Source organism: Carassius carassius, chromosome 44 (assembly GCF_963082965.1).
Source record: "Carassius carassius chromosome 44, fCarCar2.1, whole genome shotgun sequence".
Lineage (NCBI taxonomy): Eukaryota > Metazoa > Chordata > Actinopteri > Cypriniformes > Cyprinidae > Carassius > Carassius carassius.
In genome coordinates, this window is record NC_081798.1 from 24,672,705 (window position 1) to 24,692,974 (window position 20,270).

Genomic DNA, 20,270 nt, shown 5'->3' on the forward strand with positions numbered 1-20,270 from the left:
TGTATGTACATACATAAATTGTATTAAAATTAATAACACTAAAAAATACATGTAAATGTATCATTTAAAATGTATTTTTTTTAATATTTGATGTATTATACATAATTGTAAAATGATTTATGAATTATGAATTTTTTACATGAATTATGTTTTTTCATCAAATGCTAAGTTTAAAATTTGCATTCACATATCATAATATATCACATGATATTAAAGGTATTAAAGATATTAAAATACTGCCATCTTGGAAATTCCAAAACAAGTTTAATAAAAGTACAAAATAAAAGAAAAAGGCATGTACTTCAGGATGGTTTGAGCGAGCTGAATTCCCAACTAGACATCTTTCCTGATTCTGTTCCAGTCTCTCCACCCACTGCTTCCTGTCAGCTCACCATTTTATGTATTAAAGGACAAAAATAAAAACTATCAAAAAATTAGAAGAATGTAAAACACTGAATCGCCTGATCTTCTCATTCTGGTAAATGGTTGTTGTTAGCTCAGAGGTACACAAAGGAAATGATAATTAGGAGAAAGATTCTAATATTATCCCTATAAGTAATGTATCCATCCGATTAGAGATACAACACAGTATGATCCTGTAATGTGCTTTTTGAGCCTGAATGAACACCATGGAAATGACCGAGAGGACAGTCTCTTCTGTCTCAGCTGTCACTCACCCACTGGTCCTTTCTGATTGGTGAAGATCACGGTACGGTTCGTGCCATCAGTGTTGGCCATGCTGATGTTATTTCCATCAGTCCAGTACAGTTTCCTGGACATGAGACAGTTAAGAAAAGAAGAATGTTAAGCAGGTTTTATCCTTTCACCAAACATTCAACTTAATTAACCAGAATTAAACTGAAATCACAATATGGCCTTGTGCGATTATAAAATCATGATTTCATTATTTAAGCAGCATGTGCTGAGTGCTTCATATCAATGATAGTAAAACAATAAACATGGTGCATGTTTCACTTGCAGGTTTGATTTATTTTAAATAATAATAATAATAATGGGTGACTATTTCACTCCATGATTTTACTGCATTTCATTACATGCTTTATTGCCACCAGCGTGATAGACAATAACAAAGAACAATGAGAAAAAGCCGTTTGGGCCCTATGCCCATTGTTCACATCAGATGTCTGTTTATGAGTGTATCCTGTACAGATCAGCATTTAAAAACCCATGTGAAAATGTTGCTGCATATTAGTTATATTAAATATATTTTTCACTTTTTCATACAAAAATATGGAAAAACTAATGGTAACTTTCCTAAAGCCTATACTCTATGTCATTTTGTCTTCCAGTAAAAAATAAGAAAACCAGAGTGCATGTGGTTGCATGCTGTTTTCCTGCCTTTAGGAAGTCAGATGTGTTCTTGTGTTAGCGTTCTGGGGTAAATGTCACTAGTGTTTGTGGCACGCGTGGACTCACCCCAGTATGGGATGCAGCACGAGGCAGTGGGGTTTGTCTAGGCCCTGAATAACAGCGTTCTTGAAGGAGCCATCCAGTCTGGCGACATTGATCTGTTTCTTATTGCCATCGTAGCTGGTCCAGAAGAGATTCCGTGACACCCAATCCACCGCCAGACCATGTGCGTTGGGAATATCTGATCACACGCAAGACACCAAATAACCATTTCCAGATATGAATTCTTTGAATCAACATAATCAGATGAAAGACAAAGAAATCTAAACATTCATGCATTTCCACAGGGATAAACATCAGGATGAAGAGAAAGACGGATGGTAAAGTGTGAGTCATTATTTCATTGTAAAACCCAACGTGTCTGTAATTTGGTTTTGAGGGCTGTGCTAATTTTACTTACACAGCACTCTCTAAAACCACACTTGACTGTAAACACGACAGCAGTTCTGCACTGTAAACGGTGACAATAACTAGATTTAAACAACAACATCCTGATATTCTAAGCTCTTGTGTAAATGATGGGATTGAACTCAGTGGGATAGTTCACCAAATCTGACACACTGTCATCATTTATTTGCGCTCATGTCAATGTTTTATTTTTTTATTTTTATTTTTTTATCTTGTAGTTGACATAATGACAGACTTCTGAGAAACACAAAAAATGATATATATTTTTTAAAATAGTTTGACTTTTTGTCCATGTAATGAAATTCAGTGGGGTCCAACACAACACTGGCTTGCACTGTATGAACAAAAAACACCAAGACATTCTTCAGAATATATACCTTTTGTGATCCACAGAAGAACGAATGTCGCACAGATTATATAGAAGCATCTGTCATTTCGACAACCATGATTTGGTTGAAGATGTTCCTCTCAACTGAGCAAACTGGTTATAGTATATGAATATTCATACAGTATTCATATACTACAGTATATGAAGCCAATAATGCTTTTATTCCCACAGAATAACTAGTTACAATTACATTTGGACTGTGATAATCAATCATAACCAGCCTATGCTTTGAAATTTGAACTTTTTAACCTGAACTTGTCAAAAGTACGTTTTTTTTTATTTTTAGTATTTGAAAGTCTCTTCCGCACATCACGGCAAATGTATTTATATGACAAAAAATACAATAAATATATTACAAATTAAAAACCTATGTGAATACTGTACATTGTAAATTGTAATTTATCCCTGTGTTCAAAGCTGTATTTTCAGCATTATTCCTCCAGTCTTCAGTGTCACATGATCTTCAGAAATCATTTCTGATTAATATCAATGTTGAAAGCTGTGCTGCTGTTTTTTTTTTTTTCGGAAACCGTCATAAATGTTATTTTTATTTTATTTTTTTATGGAGAGAGAGTTCAAAAGAACCACATTTATTTGAAAAAGAAATATTAAAAAACAAAAAACATACTGACCCCCAACTTTTGAAAGTTAGTGCTTTAAAATTCAACTTCTGATTACACAAAATGTAATTATGTGCTAGCTTGGTAATGCTGAGAACAGCTTGTGTAGCAGTCAACATCAACTGCAGGACATTACGTGCAATTAAGTGTCCAGCAAAGTACATTTCTAAAATATTCATCCCAGGTAGCAAATGCACTAGCAAAAGAACAAAGTAATTACAAAACGCAACGAATAAAAGCACTATTTGAAGCAGTTATTTTCTTTTGTACAAGTGCAACTGCTTTAATTCCACTCAAACTGAAGTCAGACTGAATGAACGCTGTACCTGCAGACACCACCGTCTCTATTCCTGTGCCGTTGATGAAGGCCCTCTTGATGGTCTGAGTCCGAACATCAGACCAATAGATGCGCTTCTCCAGAGCGTCGTAATCCACAACCGTGACGTTGTCGATGTCAGGGACGGTGAAGGAGATGATGTAGTTGTAGTATGGATTATAGATGTCCACTCCTCTTATCTCAATCTGACGGGCGTACAGCAGGAACTGACGCGACTCTGGAAGAGACACAGAGACACCCGTCATGACTGGGGCCAAAAACGAGAGGAATCAAACCAGACATAAGGTCACAGTGAAGAAAGATTCCGCGGTGGTAATCAATGTCAGCAGGCTATGACTATCCATATGGGAATGTCAACCTGAAACATAAATCTATTAATTATAAGAAAGGATTACACATTTGTGTATCTAGAATCTTTTAAGCACTCTGCACTGTAAGAAAAACAAACAATTAACAATACATTTTCAGTTGATAGAAATTTCCTACAACCCTAAACACAACAAAATGCAAATTGCATATTTCAAAGTACATTATACAATGTTAATATGATATACACCCATATATGCCCTATTTTTACAGAATTTCTTAGGGTGTGATTGGAGTTTTAGTAAGGAGCAGCAGAGATAAATGGCCTTTCTTCAAAGTTCAAATTGAGTTTTTATATTATTATTTATTATTATATATATTATTATATATATATTATATATATATTATTATATATTATTTTATATATATCATGTTTGAAAGTGCAGGCTTTCTGAAGCAAAGATATATGAGAAATGTGATCCAGTGTATATTGTAGGGTTTTTGATATACCAAACTAATGTCTAAAGCGTGTTAACAAATTTGATGAAGATGCAAAAATGAACATGAGGCTATAACCCCACAATGCTCTAGCAGATTCTGACCAAACTTAATATTTATTATAACTAGCATGACCCGAGGGCACATGAGTAGTTTCGGCACAGCACCACCTACTACTCAAAAAAAAGGACATTTCTGCTTATAACTTCTGAACAGACCAAAAATCATAAGGTCTCGTTAGATTCGGAACATACGGAGCCCCAAACATAACACGCAGGAAAAAATATTGTGCATGATTTACTAATTCGTTCACTCAATGTACTAAAATGTGCACACGATTACTATAGCGTTCCCTCGATTTATAAATTGTGCGCACGATTTACTAATTTGTTCCCTCAATTTGCTAAATCGTGCACACACATATTTATATTTTAATTAATTATTTCAATTAACAAGAAAATATTTGTTATAAATTTAGTTTGAATTAAAATGATCTCTGCTTGTTTTAATCCATGCAGGACTCTATCAAGAAACCCATTTTAAAAAAGTAAGATGTAAAACCGCATACAGCACAGATTCCATCAGGTTGCGAATAAAACAGAAGACAAGCTCTAGTTTATACCGTAGCAGGTGTGGTTGTCCTCACTCAGTCTCATGAGGTGTGGGCAGGCACAGGAGAACGTCTGATGGTAGTTGATCAAGCACAGGTGAGAACATGGGCCCAAACCACCGTTAGCAGCACACGGGTTCGGTGCTGGAGAGAGATGACAGGGGGTGAAGTATTGAGCTTTACTGTGTCATTACCACCTTCAAATGTATTGCCACCACCAAGAAACCAAACCAGCTGAGACAGGAACCAATGATAGACTAATGCAGATGAATTGGCCGACGTTTGGCTATTTTGAGATTATCGGCATTTGTGCATATTTGAATAATTCTTGATCTGTATCTATGCTGTTTGATAAGGGTAGAAAGTATGAAAAAGTAAGTAAGAATAAGAAGTCCAAAGGTTATGGGTTCAAAGCAGATAGTGGATCTTTTGAAAGCATGTCCAAACCAATTCATCTCTTGTGTCTGCTCCTGTCAGACATGAATAAACGGATGTCTGCTTCTATAAAATGAAATCGCTGAGCTAAACTATCATGAAAAGTTTATTCACATATTGCTTTATTAAGCGCCAAACACCATCAACACATGTGTCTATCAAGTGACTGGCTCCTCCCTAAATTTGACCTGTGATCTTTCAATGAATAAAACAATTACAATCACAAACCAGTTAAGCTCAAACCCGGCCAAACAGGGCTGGAACGATACATGTATTGGTACCAAACCGTCATGGTCTCGAGTCCCACAGAGGAGCTCCGGAAGGATAAAAGGAGGACCAGTGAAAGAGGAGAGGACTAGGCCTGGACTTTATTTTGTGAGGGGCTGTCACACAATTTTAAGTTGTGTGTTCATTTTATTATTATTACATTTTGTTTAAATGTTCGCTGGTTCCCGTCTCCTCCTTCCCGGGGTTCGACACCAATGTAGCAAACATATTTTAACAAAATGAAATTAAAGTGGGAGCCCCTCGCGGACGACTGCCACACACAAAAGAAAAAATAAAGTGCAGGCGTGGTCCTCTCTCCTTTTATCCTTCCAGAGCTCCTCCATGGGACTGGAGACCAGTGAGTGGCGCAGGTGCTCCGTTCCCACGTCTCTCGGCCCCACCCCCTCATCATATGAACACTCACTATGAAAACAAAACATTGGGCTTTTGTAAAATAAAGAAAACAAATATGATATCACTTTCTGCCATTTTGAACAAATTAAGCGTGTCACAAAAATTAACTGAAAGGCTAAGTTTTTCCCCTTGTTTATCTGTAAACTAAATCAAATATATTTCAAGAATTTATTGCTTATATGTATATGTACTGCAGATTATATATATATATATATATATATATATATATATATATATATATATATATATATATATATATATATATTAACATTATGTACTAATATTTAGTATTTTCTCATTTAGGTTGAAAAAAATATAATTTGTACTACTGTCTGTTCAAAGTAAATGAAAAGAAAGTAGATTTTTTTCTGTTGTACCAAAATCATACATCGAACCATGGCCCCCGAACAGAGGTACATATCGACCCTTGACATCTGTGTACCATTCCACCCCTAGGAGTTAGCTTTTTTTCAGTTTTATGTAGACATTCAGCACTGTGATAGATTTGACCAATGTAATCTTCAGGATGAGTGATTTGCATTTAACTGGTTTGGGGAAAAAATTCATGCCTTTGGAATCCATTAGAATCAAGCATTTTGAATCAGATACTCTTTATTAAAAAATCCTGTAGTGGTACTGTACAGTACATTGACGGTATTAGATGGTAATTAATTTGATATATACCACTGTGAAATAGCCATTAGTAACATCGCTATCAAAGTAACTTTAAAATAAAGTTTGAAGATTACCTTGCGGTTGTCTAGATGGGTGATACACCTGCAGGTCGAAAGGTTGTGTGTTTGTTCTCTGAACCACAGTGACATTATTTCCAGTCCATTTGTTGGCCTTGGCGAGGGTGTTTGTGCGCCAGTCTGTCCAGTAAACCTCTCCTCCATACATCGTCACAGCGAACGGATGCGAGAGATACTCATGTCCTCTGAGCACCTCAATCAGTCCCGACCCGTCATACTTGGCTGAATAGATCGCATCAGATCTGAGACACAAGACATAAATAATTAATGTATATGGTCATTCATTTCTGATCAAGATCTGTCAACACAGAGTCTAGATGTACCTACATAGTACTTCTTCAAATGCGTTTGTCACTACCTGCATTTTCCAGGAGTCCATTCAGTTGTAGAATGTGGTAAATTACTGCCGGAAATGACTGAATTGCAGGTGTACAGAATAGCCGAATTTATCGGCAGTATAAACGTTACCTGGCATCTATCCACAGAATTCGGCGCTCCAGATAGTCCACAGTTAGTCCATTGGGCCATCCTCCACTGCCCGTCTCCTTATGAATGGTGCGCCTGCCATGTCCACTCATGGATGCAGCCTCTATTCTGGGCATTGTGGCATCCCAGTCTGTCCAGAATAGGATTCTACAGAATCAAAGGACAGATGAATTTTTAATGCTGCTTTCAAAAGTGTTCTGGTCCCAGCATTCTTTATAGAGCTTGTATTCTGCTGTTGTTTGGAAATTGGCAGAATCATTCTTTAGAATTTGTTTGTATTTGGAACAACGTAAATGATTTCCATTTCCATTTTTAAATTCAATTATTGGGTGAAATATTCCTTTAAGAGCACTTGAAACATTCAAAATCAAAAAGTGACTATACAGTGAGATCACTTGAAAACAAAGTACAACAATTATCCAGAAGTAAGCACCTACACAGGCATCTTAAAACATTTTTGTTATCAGCTATGTTCCCCTTGACCTATTTTTATGTACGTTTCTTTTGAATATAAATATTGTTAGATGAACTTTTTTTTTTTTATTTAGTTTTAATTAAATTAAATAGAAATGATGAAAATCTTAAACCTACACAAATGAAGATGAAAAATGTTGCTTGGCTACCTAAAGTTTACAGAATAATATAGAAATATATCAGAGATAATATTAAATAGCACATAACAAATTTTATAAAACCTAAATTAAATTTAAAATGAAACCTGAAAATTGGAACCTAAAAATGAGATCTAATTCAAAATGTTAATAAAAAAAAAAAGTGTGGCCGCTGGTGCGAGTGCTAATGAGCTTCATGAAGGAGCTCCGGGAGGAAAGCGAGGTCAAGGCCTGGAAGACAACAGCTGCCACTTGTTTTGTTTATTATGAGTTTGTAATTAAATGTTATGTTTTTGTTGAGTCTCCTTCTTCCTGTATCTATGAACCATCCTACAAGTACATAAACAATACTACAATAACACGATATCCTGATGAGGCTCAATACAAGTTTCAGAAGTATTGAACTAATAATGATGGGCTGCTTACCCCTCTCTGGGGTCCAGGGCGATGGCCCGCGGATGCTCCACATCTCCAGCTAGTAGAGTGGTGCGCATGGTCCCGTCCAGTTTGGCCACTTCGATCTGATCTAGGTTGCTCTCCACCCAGTAGATGTTTCCAGCGATCCAGTCTACAGCCAGACCCTCAGGAGTAGCTAATCCATACTGGATCACCACGTCAAAACTTGTCAGCGCTGCTGTGTAAAATAAAAATGGAAGAAAGAGAGGGCAACACAGAAAACATATGTATGGAAACTATTTTTTTTTTTACCTAACTATTAGTACATTGAAAAGATCCATATTATGATTATGCATGTGTTCATTGTCTGAATTCATCTTGGAGGGATTAAAAAGTCCTAAAATTCATACATTTTAAAACACCAGAATTTATATATTTATATATATACTGTACATATAACTTACCACCATTCTCTGACAGCTTTCCACGGTAAATTTTGTCCTCAACAACATCAGTCCAGTAGAGCGAGCTCTCGTTGAGGTGGAAGTCGAGTGCGATGGTGTTCCTCAGGCCTGGCACTAACACGCTGAACTCTCCTTTGTGAAGATCAATCCGTCGAATCTCATGACGGTTGGAGAAGATGATGAAGGGTTTAAATGGATCTGGAAAAACAATGAAGTCACTGAAAGAATTCCATAACTCATGACTCACTTAAGTAAGGTGCTCAACTGGGCCAAAGCTCTGATATTTTCCAACATCATCTGTTCCACAACATGTCTGTAAAATGAGGTGAGCCTGGCAATCCCATACATGCCTGTGACATTACCTCTGTTTATATAAAATGTTTTTATTTCTGAAAGGAATGTGAAATACGTCCAGCAATCCATAATTCATCGTTTGATTGGCTGAGTGGGCTGCTGTGCCTCTTCCTGTCACAGTAAATCTTCAACCCCACCTCCTTCTTCTGGCATTTGCATTCTTTCATTACAAAAATAAACCACCTATTATACTGCTGAACAGTTCCTCGCCATTTTCTGCATTTGTTCTGTCACACACCAAATCTTAAACTAAAACCTTCTTTGTAGGAAAACAAAATCACTCCCAGCTGTAGTAATTTTACAGAAGACCACTTCCTGAAACTGTGAAACTGATGTGCCAGTACACATAGATATTCTGACAAATATTTTGAACCTTAACCATTTTCATATCTAGTGTAGTTTTTCACAAGCCTTACCGTAACTTATTCATTTTTATCTGTTTGTGGATATATTTTGGGATACTGGATATTGTCAAACAATTATCAATCCAAGACCATTTCAAAATCTTTGTTTTTCCATTTTATGTATGCATGTATGTATGCATGCATGCATTACTTTATTTTCCAGCATCAGTGCTTATTGCAGAAAAAAGGGGAAAAAGCATTTCTAAAGGCCAAAACGAAACAAAGCGAAAAACAAAACCATCCATTCGGATTTCACAGTTTTAACATAAGCTAATAACAAACGAATAAACCTGTAAGACTTATAAGACTAAATGTAAGACTAACAAATATGCATCACATTTATTAGTTTATTATCACATTATAAGTTCATTAGCTTAAACATATATGCATTTCATAAAATAAAAATAAAATAAGCCTTCAGATCTTTTAGTAGGCTTTGGAAGAGCTGATCTCACCTGTGCTCCTGCAGCTCTCCATGTCAGGCTCGAGGGCCCAGCCATCATAGCAGGAACATTTCACATTGAACTTGTCCTGTTCACAGCGCTGGCTGCACTTCAGGTGTTTGGCACAGAAGCCCTGGATCTGACACGTTTTATTGTCAGTGCCCAGTTCCATTCCCAGTGGGCACGAGCACAGAATGCCCTCACCCGGGGCCACTGTACAGTTATGACTGCAGCCACCATTGTCCAGAGAACACAGATCTAAACCAAGAAACAATGCCGTAAAATGGTAAATGGTAAAATCCTAGGATGAAAGTATTTAAAATTTAAAACATTAACATTATGATGCCTACCCACCCCCAACACAAACAAATGTCACTCAAAATATAGATGTAATTGTTTGTTCATCGCAGTTTAATCACTGTAATGATAATACTGAACTGTATTAATTGATGCACACACACAGAAAGATCAGAGATCGCACTGTGCACACAGAAACATCCACGAGCACAGTAACTTGTGGAGCACAGAAACCTGTGACTTTTATTAATAAAAAATAGCTTCAATACTGAATTATTTCTCAGCAACAAGGGCGAATAGCTGTTTTTGAAGTAACTAAACTCACAGCTTCATTGTTGTAGAGAGAGACACACATGCAACTCTTTCTGTCTGTCTCTAGCTGTAAATTACCATATATGAGAAAAAATTCAATCATTTAACATTTCTACCGTATAACTATTGACTACTATTAAATGTTTTGCATTTAACATTTTCAGCAATTATTCTTTATAAATATACTATTCCTAAGTCAGATGTATAACCAAGTCTATAAAGCAAGGTATTTTTTTTACTTACAGTATACTTACCAATTAAATAATTAATATGAACTAATAATTCATTATAATAAGATATGTTTAATATCTTAAATACATTTCATAATTTAATAATATCAATTAAATATATAATTGAATTAATAAACTATAAACAGAAAATTCTTTATTTCCATAAATGATAACTTTACTATAAATTCTGTGTAGTCGACAATGCAGCTTTTTGAAACATCAATAACTGTATCAGGCACCAGTAATTACTTCATCCATGTACTGCTAGTGTGAGTTTCAGTCTGCGCTCAATGAATACCATCTCAGGGTGCACTGAGCCTCATGTAACAGTGATAAATCTTACCACAGAGTTTCTCATCTGAACCATCAGGACAGTCGTCTTTACCATCACACAGTTTCTCAGCGGGCAGACAAATACTGGTGTCATTAGCACACACGTGATGGGAGAGCTTACACACCAGTGCCTCACAGTTATCTTCATCAGAGTTATCTTCACAATCGCTGTCACCGTCACACACCCAAGCCTTACTGATACATCGCGCTACATAACAAACACACACAAAATATGCCTGTTAGCATGACAACTGACAAAAGTAGAGAATTTCAATTAAACCCTTGTGATCATGTGAACAATGAAATCTGGGAAAGAGCTTATCTTCATACATTATAAGGTGAATCATTCTTTTTATTTAAATAATCAAATAAATAAATGTTTAAACCATTTTGAATGATGACCTAACTGATTCGGTCAATTATTTTTAGAAATAAGTAAATAAAACATCTGAATAAACTTCTATTATAAACTGAAAACCCTGCAATATATTAAAAAAGAGAGGACATTTTATAAGAATATTTTATTATTGCTTCACCTCACTTGTTTACTGAGATACTTAGCATTTAATTCTGAAAAAAATTACCAAGATTGTGATGATTATGAACCATTCACTCGTAAACTAAGTCTACTTATGGATCACTGAATCTCAAGATAAGACAGAATCAGTTTTCTGATTGTTCTGAGGATATCAGACCATTAAATTGAACAAAAAACATAATTTCGTCATCATTACCAGAATCCTTGCAGCCAAACTTTACTGCTGGATCACACATGTGTGTTACACCCTCGCAGTTCTTCTCATCGCTCAGATCCATGCAGTCAGTGTCTCCATCACACCGCCATCGAAGGGGAATACACAATCCATCCACACGACACTGGAACTCATCTGTGTGACAGCCACCAGGAGGACGGGTTGCTGTGGAGAGGAAAAAGAAGAATTAAATAGAGATTGTATGGCAATATTTGTAGTATAAACAACTACACAATCCTTAGGTTCATAATTTTCATACAAGATACTTGGTAACAGTATACACTCTTCAAAAGATCCCAGATAGCTTAACCTGTAGAGAAGGAGTGTTTAAATCATATGAAAAAACATGGGTGTACCTCAGGGTTCTGTGCTTGGCCCTTTCCTTTTATCAGTACACACCACATCACAAGGACCTATTCCTATCAGTACTAAACCAATGACAAACAGCTCAGTTTGAATGTCATTTCCATCTCCAACTTAGTGAAGACAGAGCCCCTCATCTTCCCAGCTAGCTAGCAATTCTACATAACATCATTGCAACAACAAGAAGTGAGCTATGAAATTTGGGATAACATTTCTAAAGCACAGTATCACAGTAAGATTTGAGTTCTACAATGTCTGGAACATTATTAATACAATTTCCTACTATTTCCCCGTTGTTTAACTGTTACATTCACATCCCTTTCAGTTTTCTTTAACTAACATGTATTGTGTGACTTCTCCTGTTTCTGTTTCCTTAGGATTAGCGCTGATACGATTCATTGAGTTACTCGATTAACTCGATTACAAAAATTCCTAGAGGCAAAACCTCTGCCTCGAAGCCTCGTTAAATTCCTATGATGGACACTATACGCACAGGGATCTGATTCACACGGACCGTTGTTCAATGTTCAGGATGCACACCATAGCGCGTGATACATTTTGAATGCAATGGCGATGGCGGAGAGTAAAGATGTTCATAAACGGCAGAGAACGTCTAAAGTTTGGGATCATTACATTCTTAAAAAAGAAGAGAACAAGTTGCAATGTGTCTACTGCAAAGTAGACCTGGCATTCCACAGCAATACGACTTCAATAATTCAGCATCTGAACCGAAAACATCCACTCCATGCTGTTTCACCAAGCATCGCTGAAAACACAGCCTAAGCCTATACATTGATGTTCGCTGATTTTAATCCCATAATGTATTTGTAGCGATGTCGTGATGCAGTTTGACTAGCTATGATGTTTAGCTTTGATGTTTTTAAGTAGTAAACGTATTCACATTCAATTGCAAGAGAGTATAGCCTAAAAAAAGAACCCCTTCACACACACACACACAAGCATGCACCCTCATCTCTCTCACGCGCCAGTCATACCAATCGCGGCAATGCATCACATATGTTTAAACTTTTATGTAGCCACGCAACAATAATTTCTGCATGCATTCACTGAATACACCGGGACGTGATGTTGTGACGCAATTTTTCTAACGGATGCTTCACCTAAAATGCACCGCAATGCAAGTGATGCAAGCCAAATGCAGCGTTCTATTGAAAATGAATGTATTTCTGTCGTACCAAACTGCAATGAAGCAACTGGCCTGACTGGGGCGTCACTCTTCCTCATGCACAGCACGTGTGTGCACACACACACACACACAGATTACTAGGTTAACCATAGCAAATAGGCTCACCCCAGAAATTATATATTATTTGTTAGTAGCTTAATGATAAATGCTGCAGGTGTAGAAATCTACATAAAACAAATATATATATATATATATATATATATATATATATATATATTTTTTTTTTTTTTTCAATACTTCTGTTTTTTTTAGAAATAAAAGCCAAATGCTTGATCATTTTACAGCCACATCATTTTTATTATGCATTAATTGTTTAGGTTGTTTAAAAACACACACAAAAAATGTATCCGATTAATCGATTGATTAAGTGCTAGATTAATCGAGTACAAAAAGAATCGATAGGTGCAGGCCTACTTAGGATGCATCACTTGCATTGTTATATTCTTTATTTGTTATTTCCTTTGAATAAAAATTAACAAAGGTTAACACTGTGAGTCATCTGAAGACAAATAAAACTGTTATTGTGGTGGTTTTGTGAATTTCTTTTTTTTTTTTTTTAGCATTAATCCTTTTTTAAAATCATTATCACCCTGTAATGTGGATAATATCTGACTCCGGAACTAACTGAACCACTGGCAAAGACATTTATCCCCATGGGAGAGAGAAGTCTATATTTGGATAAAAATAGGTGTGGTGTATATGAATGCAAGGATTCCTAATTAACATGTAATCTGTAATAGTAAAAACCTCACACCATGACTTACAAAGAGCAGCACTATATCAAAGCCTAAGAGACACGTATATGGTAAGAAACAGCTTAAGTTTCATAAATCTGGTCCTGGAGCACACATAACGCTGCATATTTTAGATGCTTTGTATTTGGATCACTGTCCAATGAAAGAAGAATGAATAAGGTTCTTACACTATAAATTTTCCTTTAAGAAAATTAACTATGGTTTTATTATAGTAAAAGTTTAGTAGCTATGTTTTTTTAGCAGATTGATTACCATTTGTATATGACCACACTTTTACTAAAAATAACAAATACATGGTTAAACTCTGGTTAGTGTAGCAAAATCATGGTTAATTTGATGTTATCATGGTTATCCTACAAAAACTACTGTATATATATATTTTTTTTTTGGTTTTATTTGTGATAAATCAATTTTTAAAGTTCATTTTTGTAAGGTTAGATTTTGGTGCAAAGCTTCCTGGTATCATCTGACCAAAATGAATGAATGAATACATGAACAGACAGACAGACATATATATATAGATAGATCTCTGTGTATTCTGTGTATATTTGTTTTGCCTGGAGTTCCTTTAAGAGAGATGACTCTTTCTAAACAGTGTGCTAGGAGTTTGGTGTAGCTCTCACTTCCTGGCAATTGAACCAAAAGCAGGTGCTGCTTAAACATCCAACAGCTTTCAAAATATTTTCCATTCCTACTTCAACACATTGATGCCGCCTGAGAATTAATCCAAAAGAAGGCAGCACAATTTTGTTGTCTAGTTTTGCATGGTGTGGCAAGAAATAGTGTCATGAACTCACCCTGGTTAGTGCAGTTGGCATGGGTCTCGTCGCTGTAGTCCCCGCAGTCGTTGTCTCCGTCACAGGTCCAGTAGTCGGGTATACAGCGACCGCTGTTACATTTAAACTGAGCGCTGGAGCATGAATGACTGCAGCCGGCTTCATCACTGTTGTCACCACAGTCATTGTCTGCAAGAGGTTAAATTGCCAAATATATGCTATCACCATCCAAAATTTAAAGTAAGCCATGTTTTAAAGTACATCACCAGCCAAAGGTTTGAACACGTTTATGATCATAATAAACTTTTTGATATAACAAATTTTCATTGAAATTAGTTTTGCAGAAAAATACTTGGGATCCCAACTTTGCTTAAAGAAAACTTTGCTTACATTTTTTTGAGATGTAATATAAGACTGTTTGGAATTATTTTTGGTCACTACATAATTCCCATACTATAATTTGTGTTGTTCAAATTATCTTTAATACACTTTATTAAAGTAAATATAATTTATAATAGCAAAGATATAGAAAAGGTGTATCCAAACTTTTGACTGAAACTAAAAACTAAGTTTCAATCATTCTAAAATGATGTTATAGGCTACTTTTAATACTTTACTAATTTAAAAGTAGCAGCCATGATGGGAAATATTTTTCCCAGATGTACTTGGCTGGCATGGAACATCTCCATGTGAGCTACAGGCTATGATTTAATACAAACCATTTATAGTACAAATATGCAAACAATATAGGCTGAAATATGAGTATTCACATCAATACAATGTAGTAAATGTGGCAACTTTTCTTTAGAAACAGATTTCACAGTTAACAATTTACAACAATAGAAAATGAATAATAAACATCACAGAAACTGCATAGATCACACATGCACCATTGGGAATAAACACTGGTTAATATTTAATACTAGTCTTTTATTATAGATGTTACCGATGTTAGTCAAAGGAAGATGGCCAGCGGCTTGCTAGCTTATTTACTTAAATTTATTTTATTATTAATATTATTATTATTATATTTGTACTATTGCGGGGCAGGATTTTTCCATAATGTAAGACATGTCTTAGAAATAATGAATTTCTGCAGATATTTTAGACTTTTCCACAGCCTTACATGGGTATGAAAATCCTGTTCAGACCTTATTATAATGTTATAACACAAGTAAATTTATGGTGCATGTTGATCTATGCACTAACCGGTCGGGTTCGGACAATTGAACTCATCAGAGCTGTCCCCACAATCCTTTTCTGCAACACACAGCCCATGTGACACAGGGGGAGGGGCAAATGGTCAAGAGAAGAGGACATGACGTTACACAAAAGACACATTAAATGATCAACAAATGAGGGAAATCTGTTAAAAAAGTGCAACAGACACAAAAAACCGAAAGAGATGAGAACATGTCAGCAGCTCACCGTTATCACAGCGCCAGTTGATGTTGATACAGCGTCCGTTATTGCAGGTGAACTGAGTGAGCGGGAAACAGGTTGGGTAGGCTGACAACACAAACATCATAATAAATAATCAATAAACAAATAACATTAACTAAAACTCCTTATCACATTTAACCAATAGCATAATGAAGAATAATAATAATTAAATGAAACATAATAGTATTTCAAGTGCAAGTTTTTGTTGCATGTTGCATGTATATAATACAAGTATGACTTAGTGAATTTACGCTTTACAAGGTTCGTTTCACAAAGATTCATATCATCTTTTTTGATTATTTACATTGCCTCATCAGTATGTGTTTTACACAAAGAAATAGCAGGAACAGTATAAGAGCTGTAGTAAATAAAATGGCAATAATAATAGTATTAATAGTTATAATAGGAAGGTTTGATTTTAATTTATCAAAGATAAATTTTCTTTGCGACATGAACCATTACACTGATAAACGAAATAGATGTATTTCTAAATGTTGATAACATTTACAAAATGCAAATGCATAAAATGAATAAATTCATAAAATGTCAATGATTTCTTGAAACTGAATCTGACAAAACCTGCACTGAACTAGTTTTTCTAAAAGTATTACATGCATACTAATGGCCAAATGTATTAATATTAATAAACTGCCATCAGCATCATTTACCGCAGGATGCAGGCTCATCAGAGCGGTCCCCGCAGTCATCATCCAGGTCACATGTCCAGGAGATGGGAATACAGCGGCCACTGGCACACGAGTACTGATTGGGAGGACAAGTCCGAGCTGCAACAGAGAACCAAAACACTCAAATCTAAATGTAATCTAAAATGATCTGTATGCCAGTAAAATATTCTTCTTTTTTTATTTTTTTATCCCCAAGTTTAAAAGCAGCAGATATAAACATGAAAAATGTATAGTCCTTCTCTTCCTGGAATTTAAATCCATTTCCCACTGCTTTTCTGTGGAAATAATTAATCTTCCATATATTTGCCATGACATATTCCTTTTGTAGAACATATGTACCTTGGTGGGTTTTTTTTTATTTATTATTATTCTTATTTTCTGTTTTACAAGTGAAGGCATTTGTAGTGTCTTATTTCTGGACTTCTTATGCATACAAAAATCTCACTGTATTATTACAGTATAAACTGTTTTTAAGATTAACCTAACTGAATTTACATGGCACAAGCTGATTGGCCTCTCCTGGAGTGTCATTTCCTGCAGCTGTTAGCTCCAACCCCAGTTAAACACATGAACCAGCTTATCAAGGCCTTCGGACTCGCTAGAAACTTCTAGGCAAGCGTGTTGGAGCAGACTGGAGCTACAATCTGATGAAGCACGAATGGACACCCCTTATATAAATTCAATATTTGCTGTAAGCTGTTCCTTCTTAAGTATTCTCCCGAAACCCTCCACCTCCCCAGCTCCACATGTCTAGATCTGCTATGTGATTTACATATGCCTGTTATGCATATTCATGCAGTGTGTAGCAGAAATAGATCAACAAACCCAAATGCATTAACAGTTTTTATGTCCATTAACATGTTGAAATAATTCCAGATAATTTTCAAGACTGAAATTTGGGCCTAAATATTGCACTTGAATGTTACAAATATGTCTGAACAGAAAATAAAACTATGTTTTCAAACCATTTCTTTTTTTTCCCCCCAACTCAGTTTCCCAGTTAATTCAGACATTTTATCTAAATATATATTTTTATGCAATGGCTCTATTGCAGTCTAGAATTACTTGCAAATGCAGCATCATAGTCAGCCATATCCTTAAAACAGATGAGACAGTCTAAATTAAAGAGTGCAAACCATACAATTCAGCCATGAAGTAAAATATAGCACAACAGTTTGACGAAGAGCCCAGAACTACATCAGATATACCATGTGAGATAAACTCTATATTTATACATGGCTGTCTAGATAACATTTCAGCTGACTCAGCATTTAGGAGAAGGTCATGACAGAACATCACAACTCAAATCAGCCAAAGAAACAATTTCAGCTTGCCTTCCAGATGGCATTCGTATAATATGAAGATGACAGATGAAGTTCCAATTATCAGTGTGATTAATGTAGATTTAAACTTAGAGACTTCATGTCTGAGATAAACAAAATTTGTTGGACCTTTGTGTGTGTGTGCATTTAAAGTGCACTTCAAAAAAAGCATTTCTTGGGTGACTATGATTTTATTTCTATTGTATTGTACAGGGAAAGCTTTGGCCATAGTGAAACTTCATTGGTCCAACTCCACCTAATTGCATTTTACACAGTAAATGTTCTGATTTTGGATTGCAGTGTGAACTAAAAAAAAATTGCCAAGTTAGGACACACTGTTAAAAGGCATGTATCATCAGGTAGTAGGGCTAGATTCTGATTGCTAGTCTTTGAACTGAATTGGGAATCAATTACAAATTGTTGTTTTCAATTCTTTAATTGGATGAAACGTTCATCTCCAATCTTGTAACTACATTATATAATGGCTTACCTCCTTCTGATTTATTGATTGTTATTAATTAATTAATTGCACCTACTATCACTTTAGATATTATTCTGGAGCGACGCACAAAACCTTCCACTGTGGAGTTTATGAGCGTTTACTTTATTATAGGAAACTTCTCCAAGACATATACTAATTCATATTTGTCAGTCTATTGTCAGTTACCAATGACTCAGAAATTAGAAATTCATTGTTTTAGGAATGTAATCCCTGCCCTTCATTTGGGATAGTCATGACATAAGACATTTTATTGATTTATATAAAAAAGGTATTTCTGGGCATTTTAGTTGTCAAATGAAGTGCATTTTAAAATAGGTTCCACAGGGCAAAGCACACCGCAGAAACACTTATTTACATCAAAGTTGCCAAAATACAATCAAAACAGACTGAATATTTGGACTTTATGTGTATAATGTCATAGTGCTGCAAATTCAGATTACTGTGTGTACCTGAGCATGTGGTGTTAGACTCATCTTCATCATTGCCGCAGTCGTTGTCTCCATCACACAGCCAACGCATTGGGATACAGCGGTTATTTTGACACTTAAAGCGGTCTGCAGGGCATGTGTGCTGATCTACAGATGGACAAACAATAAGCACTGTATGTGTTTGGTAGCTTGACACAAGGAGGGAGTTTTAAGTTAAACATGAGTGTGTTCTTACGGCACAGTTCAGCCGCCTCGTCGCTGTTGTCCAGACAGTCATTATCCCCGTCGCATTTCCAGCGGCCTTGAATACAGCGGTTATTCTTACAGGCGAACTCTCCCGGCTGACACTGCGGAGGGGGAATGTAAGACGGGTTGGCTGTGGAGAAACACACACACACAGAATGTAAATAAGTCTGCTGAAAGCCAGGCTCTTTGAAAAGAAACATCTGGAGAGTTTCTGTTTCAAATATTCAGATACAGAAACCAAACCACTTGGTGTTCAATTCAGAAGAATCAGAATCAGAAAGAGCTTTATTGCCAAGTATGCTTGCGCATACAAGGAATTTGTTATAGTGACATAAGCTTCCAGTACACAGAGACATCAACACACAGACAAAAAAAAAAACTTTGGCAAATAAATAAGTGTATAAACAATTGTGCTATAAATGATAATGGCTTAGGATTGAGTAAGATGCAGGGATTTACTAGGATGGAAGGGTAACAAATAAATATATGGATATTGCACATTTTTTGCATAAGCATAAGTGGGGAGCATTTAACTGTTCATGAGGTAGATTGCCTGGGGGAAGAAACTGTGCCTTGATGTTCTGGTATTTGCGGCTCTGAGGCGCCGGCTAGATGGCAAAAGTTCAAAGATGGGGTGACTTGGATGTGAGGGATCCAGAGTGATTTTCTGAGCCCTTTTCCTCACTCTGGATGTATAGAGTTCTTGAAGGGTGGGCAGGGGAGCACCAATAATCCTTTCAGCAGTCCGAACAGTTCTCTGTAGTCTTCTGATGTCTGATTTTGTTGCTGAACCAAACCAGACAGTTATTGAAGTGCACAGGACAGACTCAATGACGGCTGAGTAGAACTGTTTCAGCAGCTCCTGTGGCAGGTTAAACTTCCTCAGCTGGCGAAGGAAGTACAACCTCTGCTGGGCCTTTTTCACAATGGAGCCAATGTGATTGTCCCACTTCAGGTCCTGAGAGATGGTGGTTCCCAGGAATCTGAATGACTC

The 20,270-nt window shown here is 36.1% G+C and overlaps 1 protein-coding gene across 1 annotated transcript in view; it reads right to left on the minus strand.

The window, feature by feature from the left end:
* The window catches only part of LOC132126611 (low-density lipoprotein receptor-related protein 1-like), a 187,469-nt gene that overhangs the window by 89,342 nt on the left and 77,857 nt on the right, over nucleotides 1-20,270 (minus strand). Inside the window, exons 16-31 of the mRNA XM_059537974.1 lie at nucleotides 19,266-19,406; nucleotides 19,052-19,177; nucleotides 16,761-16,877; nucleotides 16,078-16,158; nucleotides 14,671-14,838; nucleotides 11,531-11,713; nucleotides 10,807-11,004; nucleotides 9,637-9,882; nucleotides 8,424-8,621; nucleotides 7,990-8,194; nucleotides 6,935-7,099; nucleotides 6,464-6,708; nucleotides 4,611-4,742; nucleotides 3,174-3,401; nucleotides 1,438-1,612; nucleotides 678-772 (exon numbers count right to left, since the gene is read on the minus strand). Coding sequence (XP_059393957.1) covers nucleotides 678-772; nucleotides 1,438-1,612; nucleotides 3,174-3,401; nucleotides 4,611-4,742; nucleotides 6,464-6,708; nucleotides 6,935-7,099; nucleotides 7,990-8,194; nucleotides 8,424-8,621; nucleotides 9,637-9,882; nucleotides 10,807-11,004; nucleotides 11,531-11,713; nucleotides 14,671-14,838; nucleotides 16,078-16,158; nucleotides 16,761-16,877; nucleotides 19,052-19,177; nucleotides 19,266-19,406 — 2,703 coding nt within the window. The remainder of the gene's footprint in view (nucleotides 1-677; nucleotides 773-1,437; nucleotides 1,613-3,173; nucleotides 3,402-4,610; nucleotides 4,743-6,463; nucleotides 6,709-6,934; nucleotides 7,100-7,989; nucleotides 8,195-8,423; nucleotides 8,622-9,636; nucleotides 9,883-10,806; nucleotides 11,005-11,530; nucleotides 11,714-14,670; nucleotides 14,839-16,077; nucleotides 16,159-16,760; nucleotides 16,878-19,051; nucleotides 19,178-19,265; nucleotides 19,407-20,270) is intronic.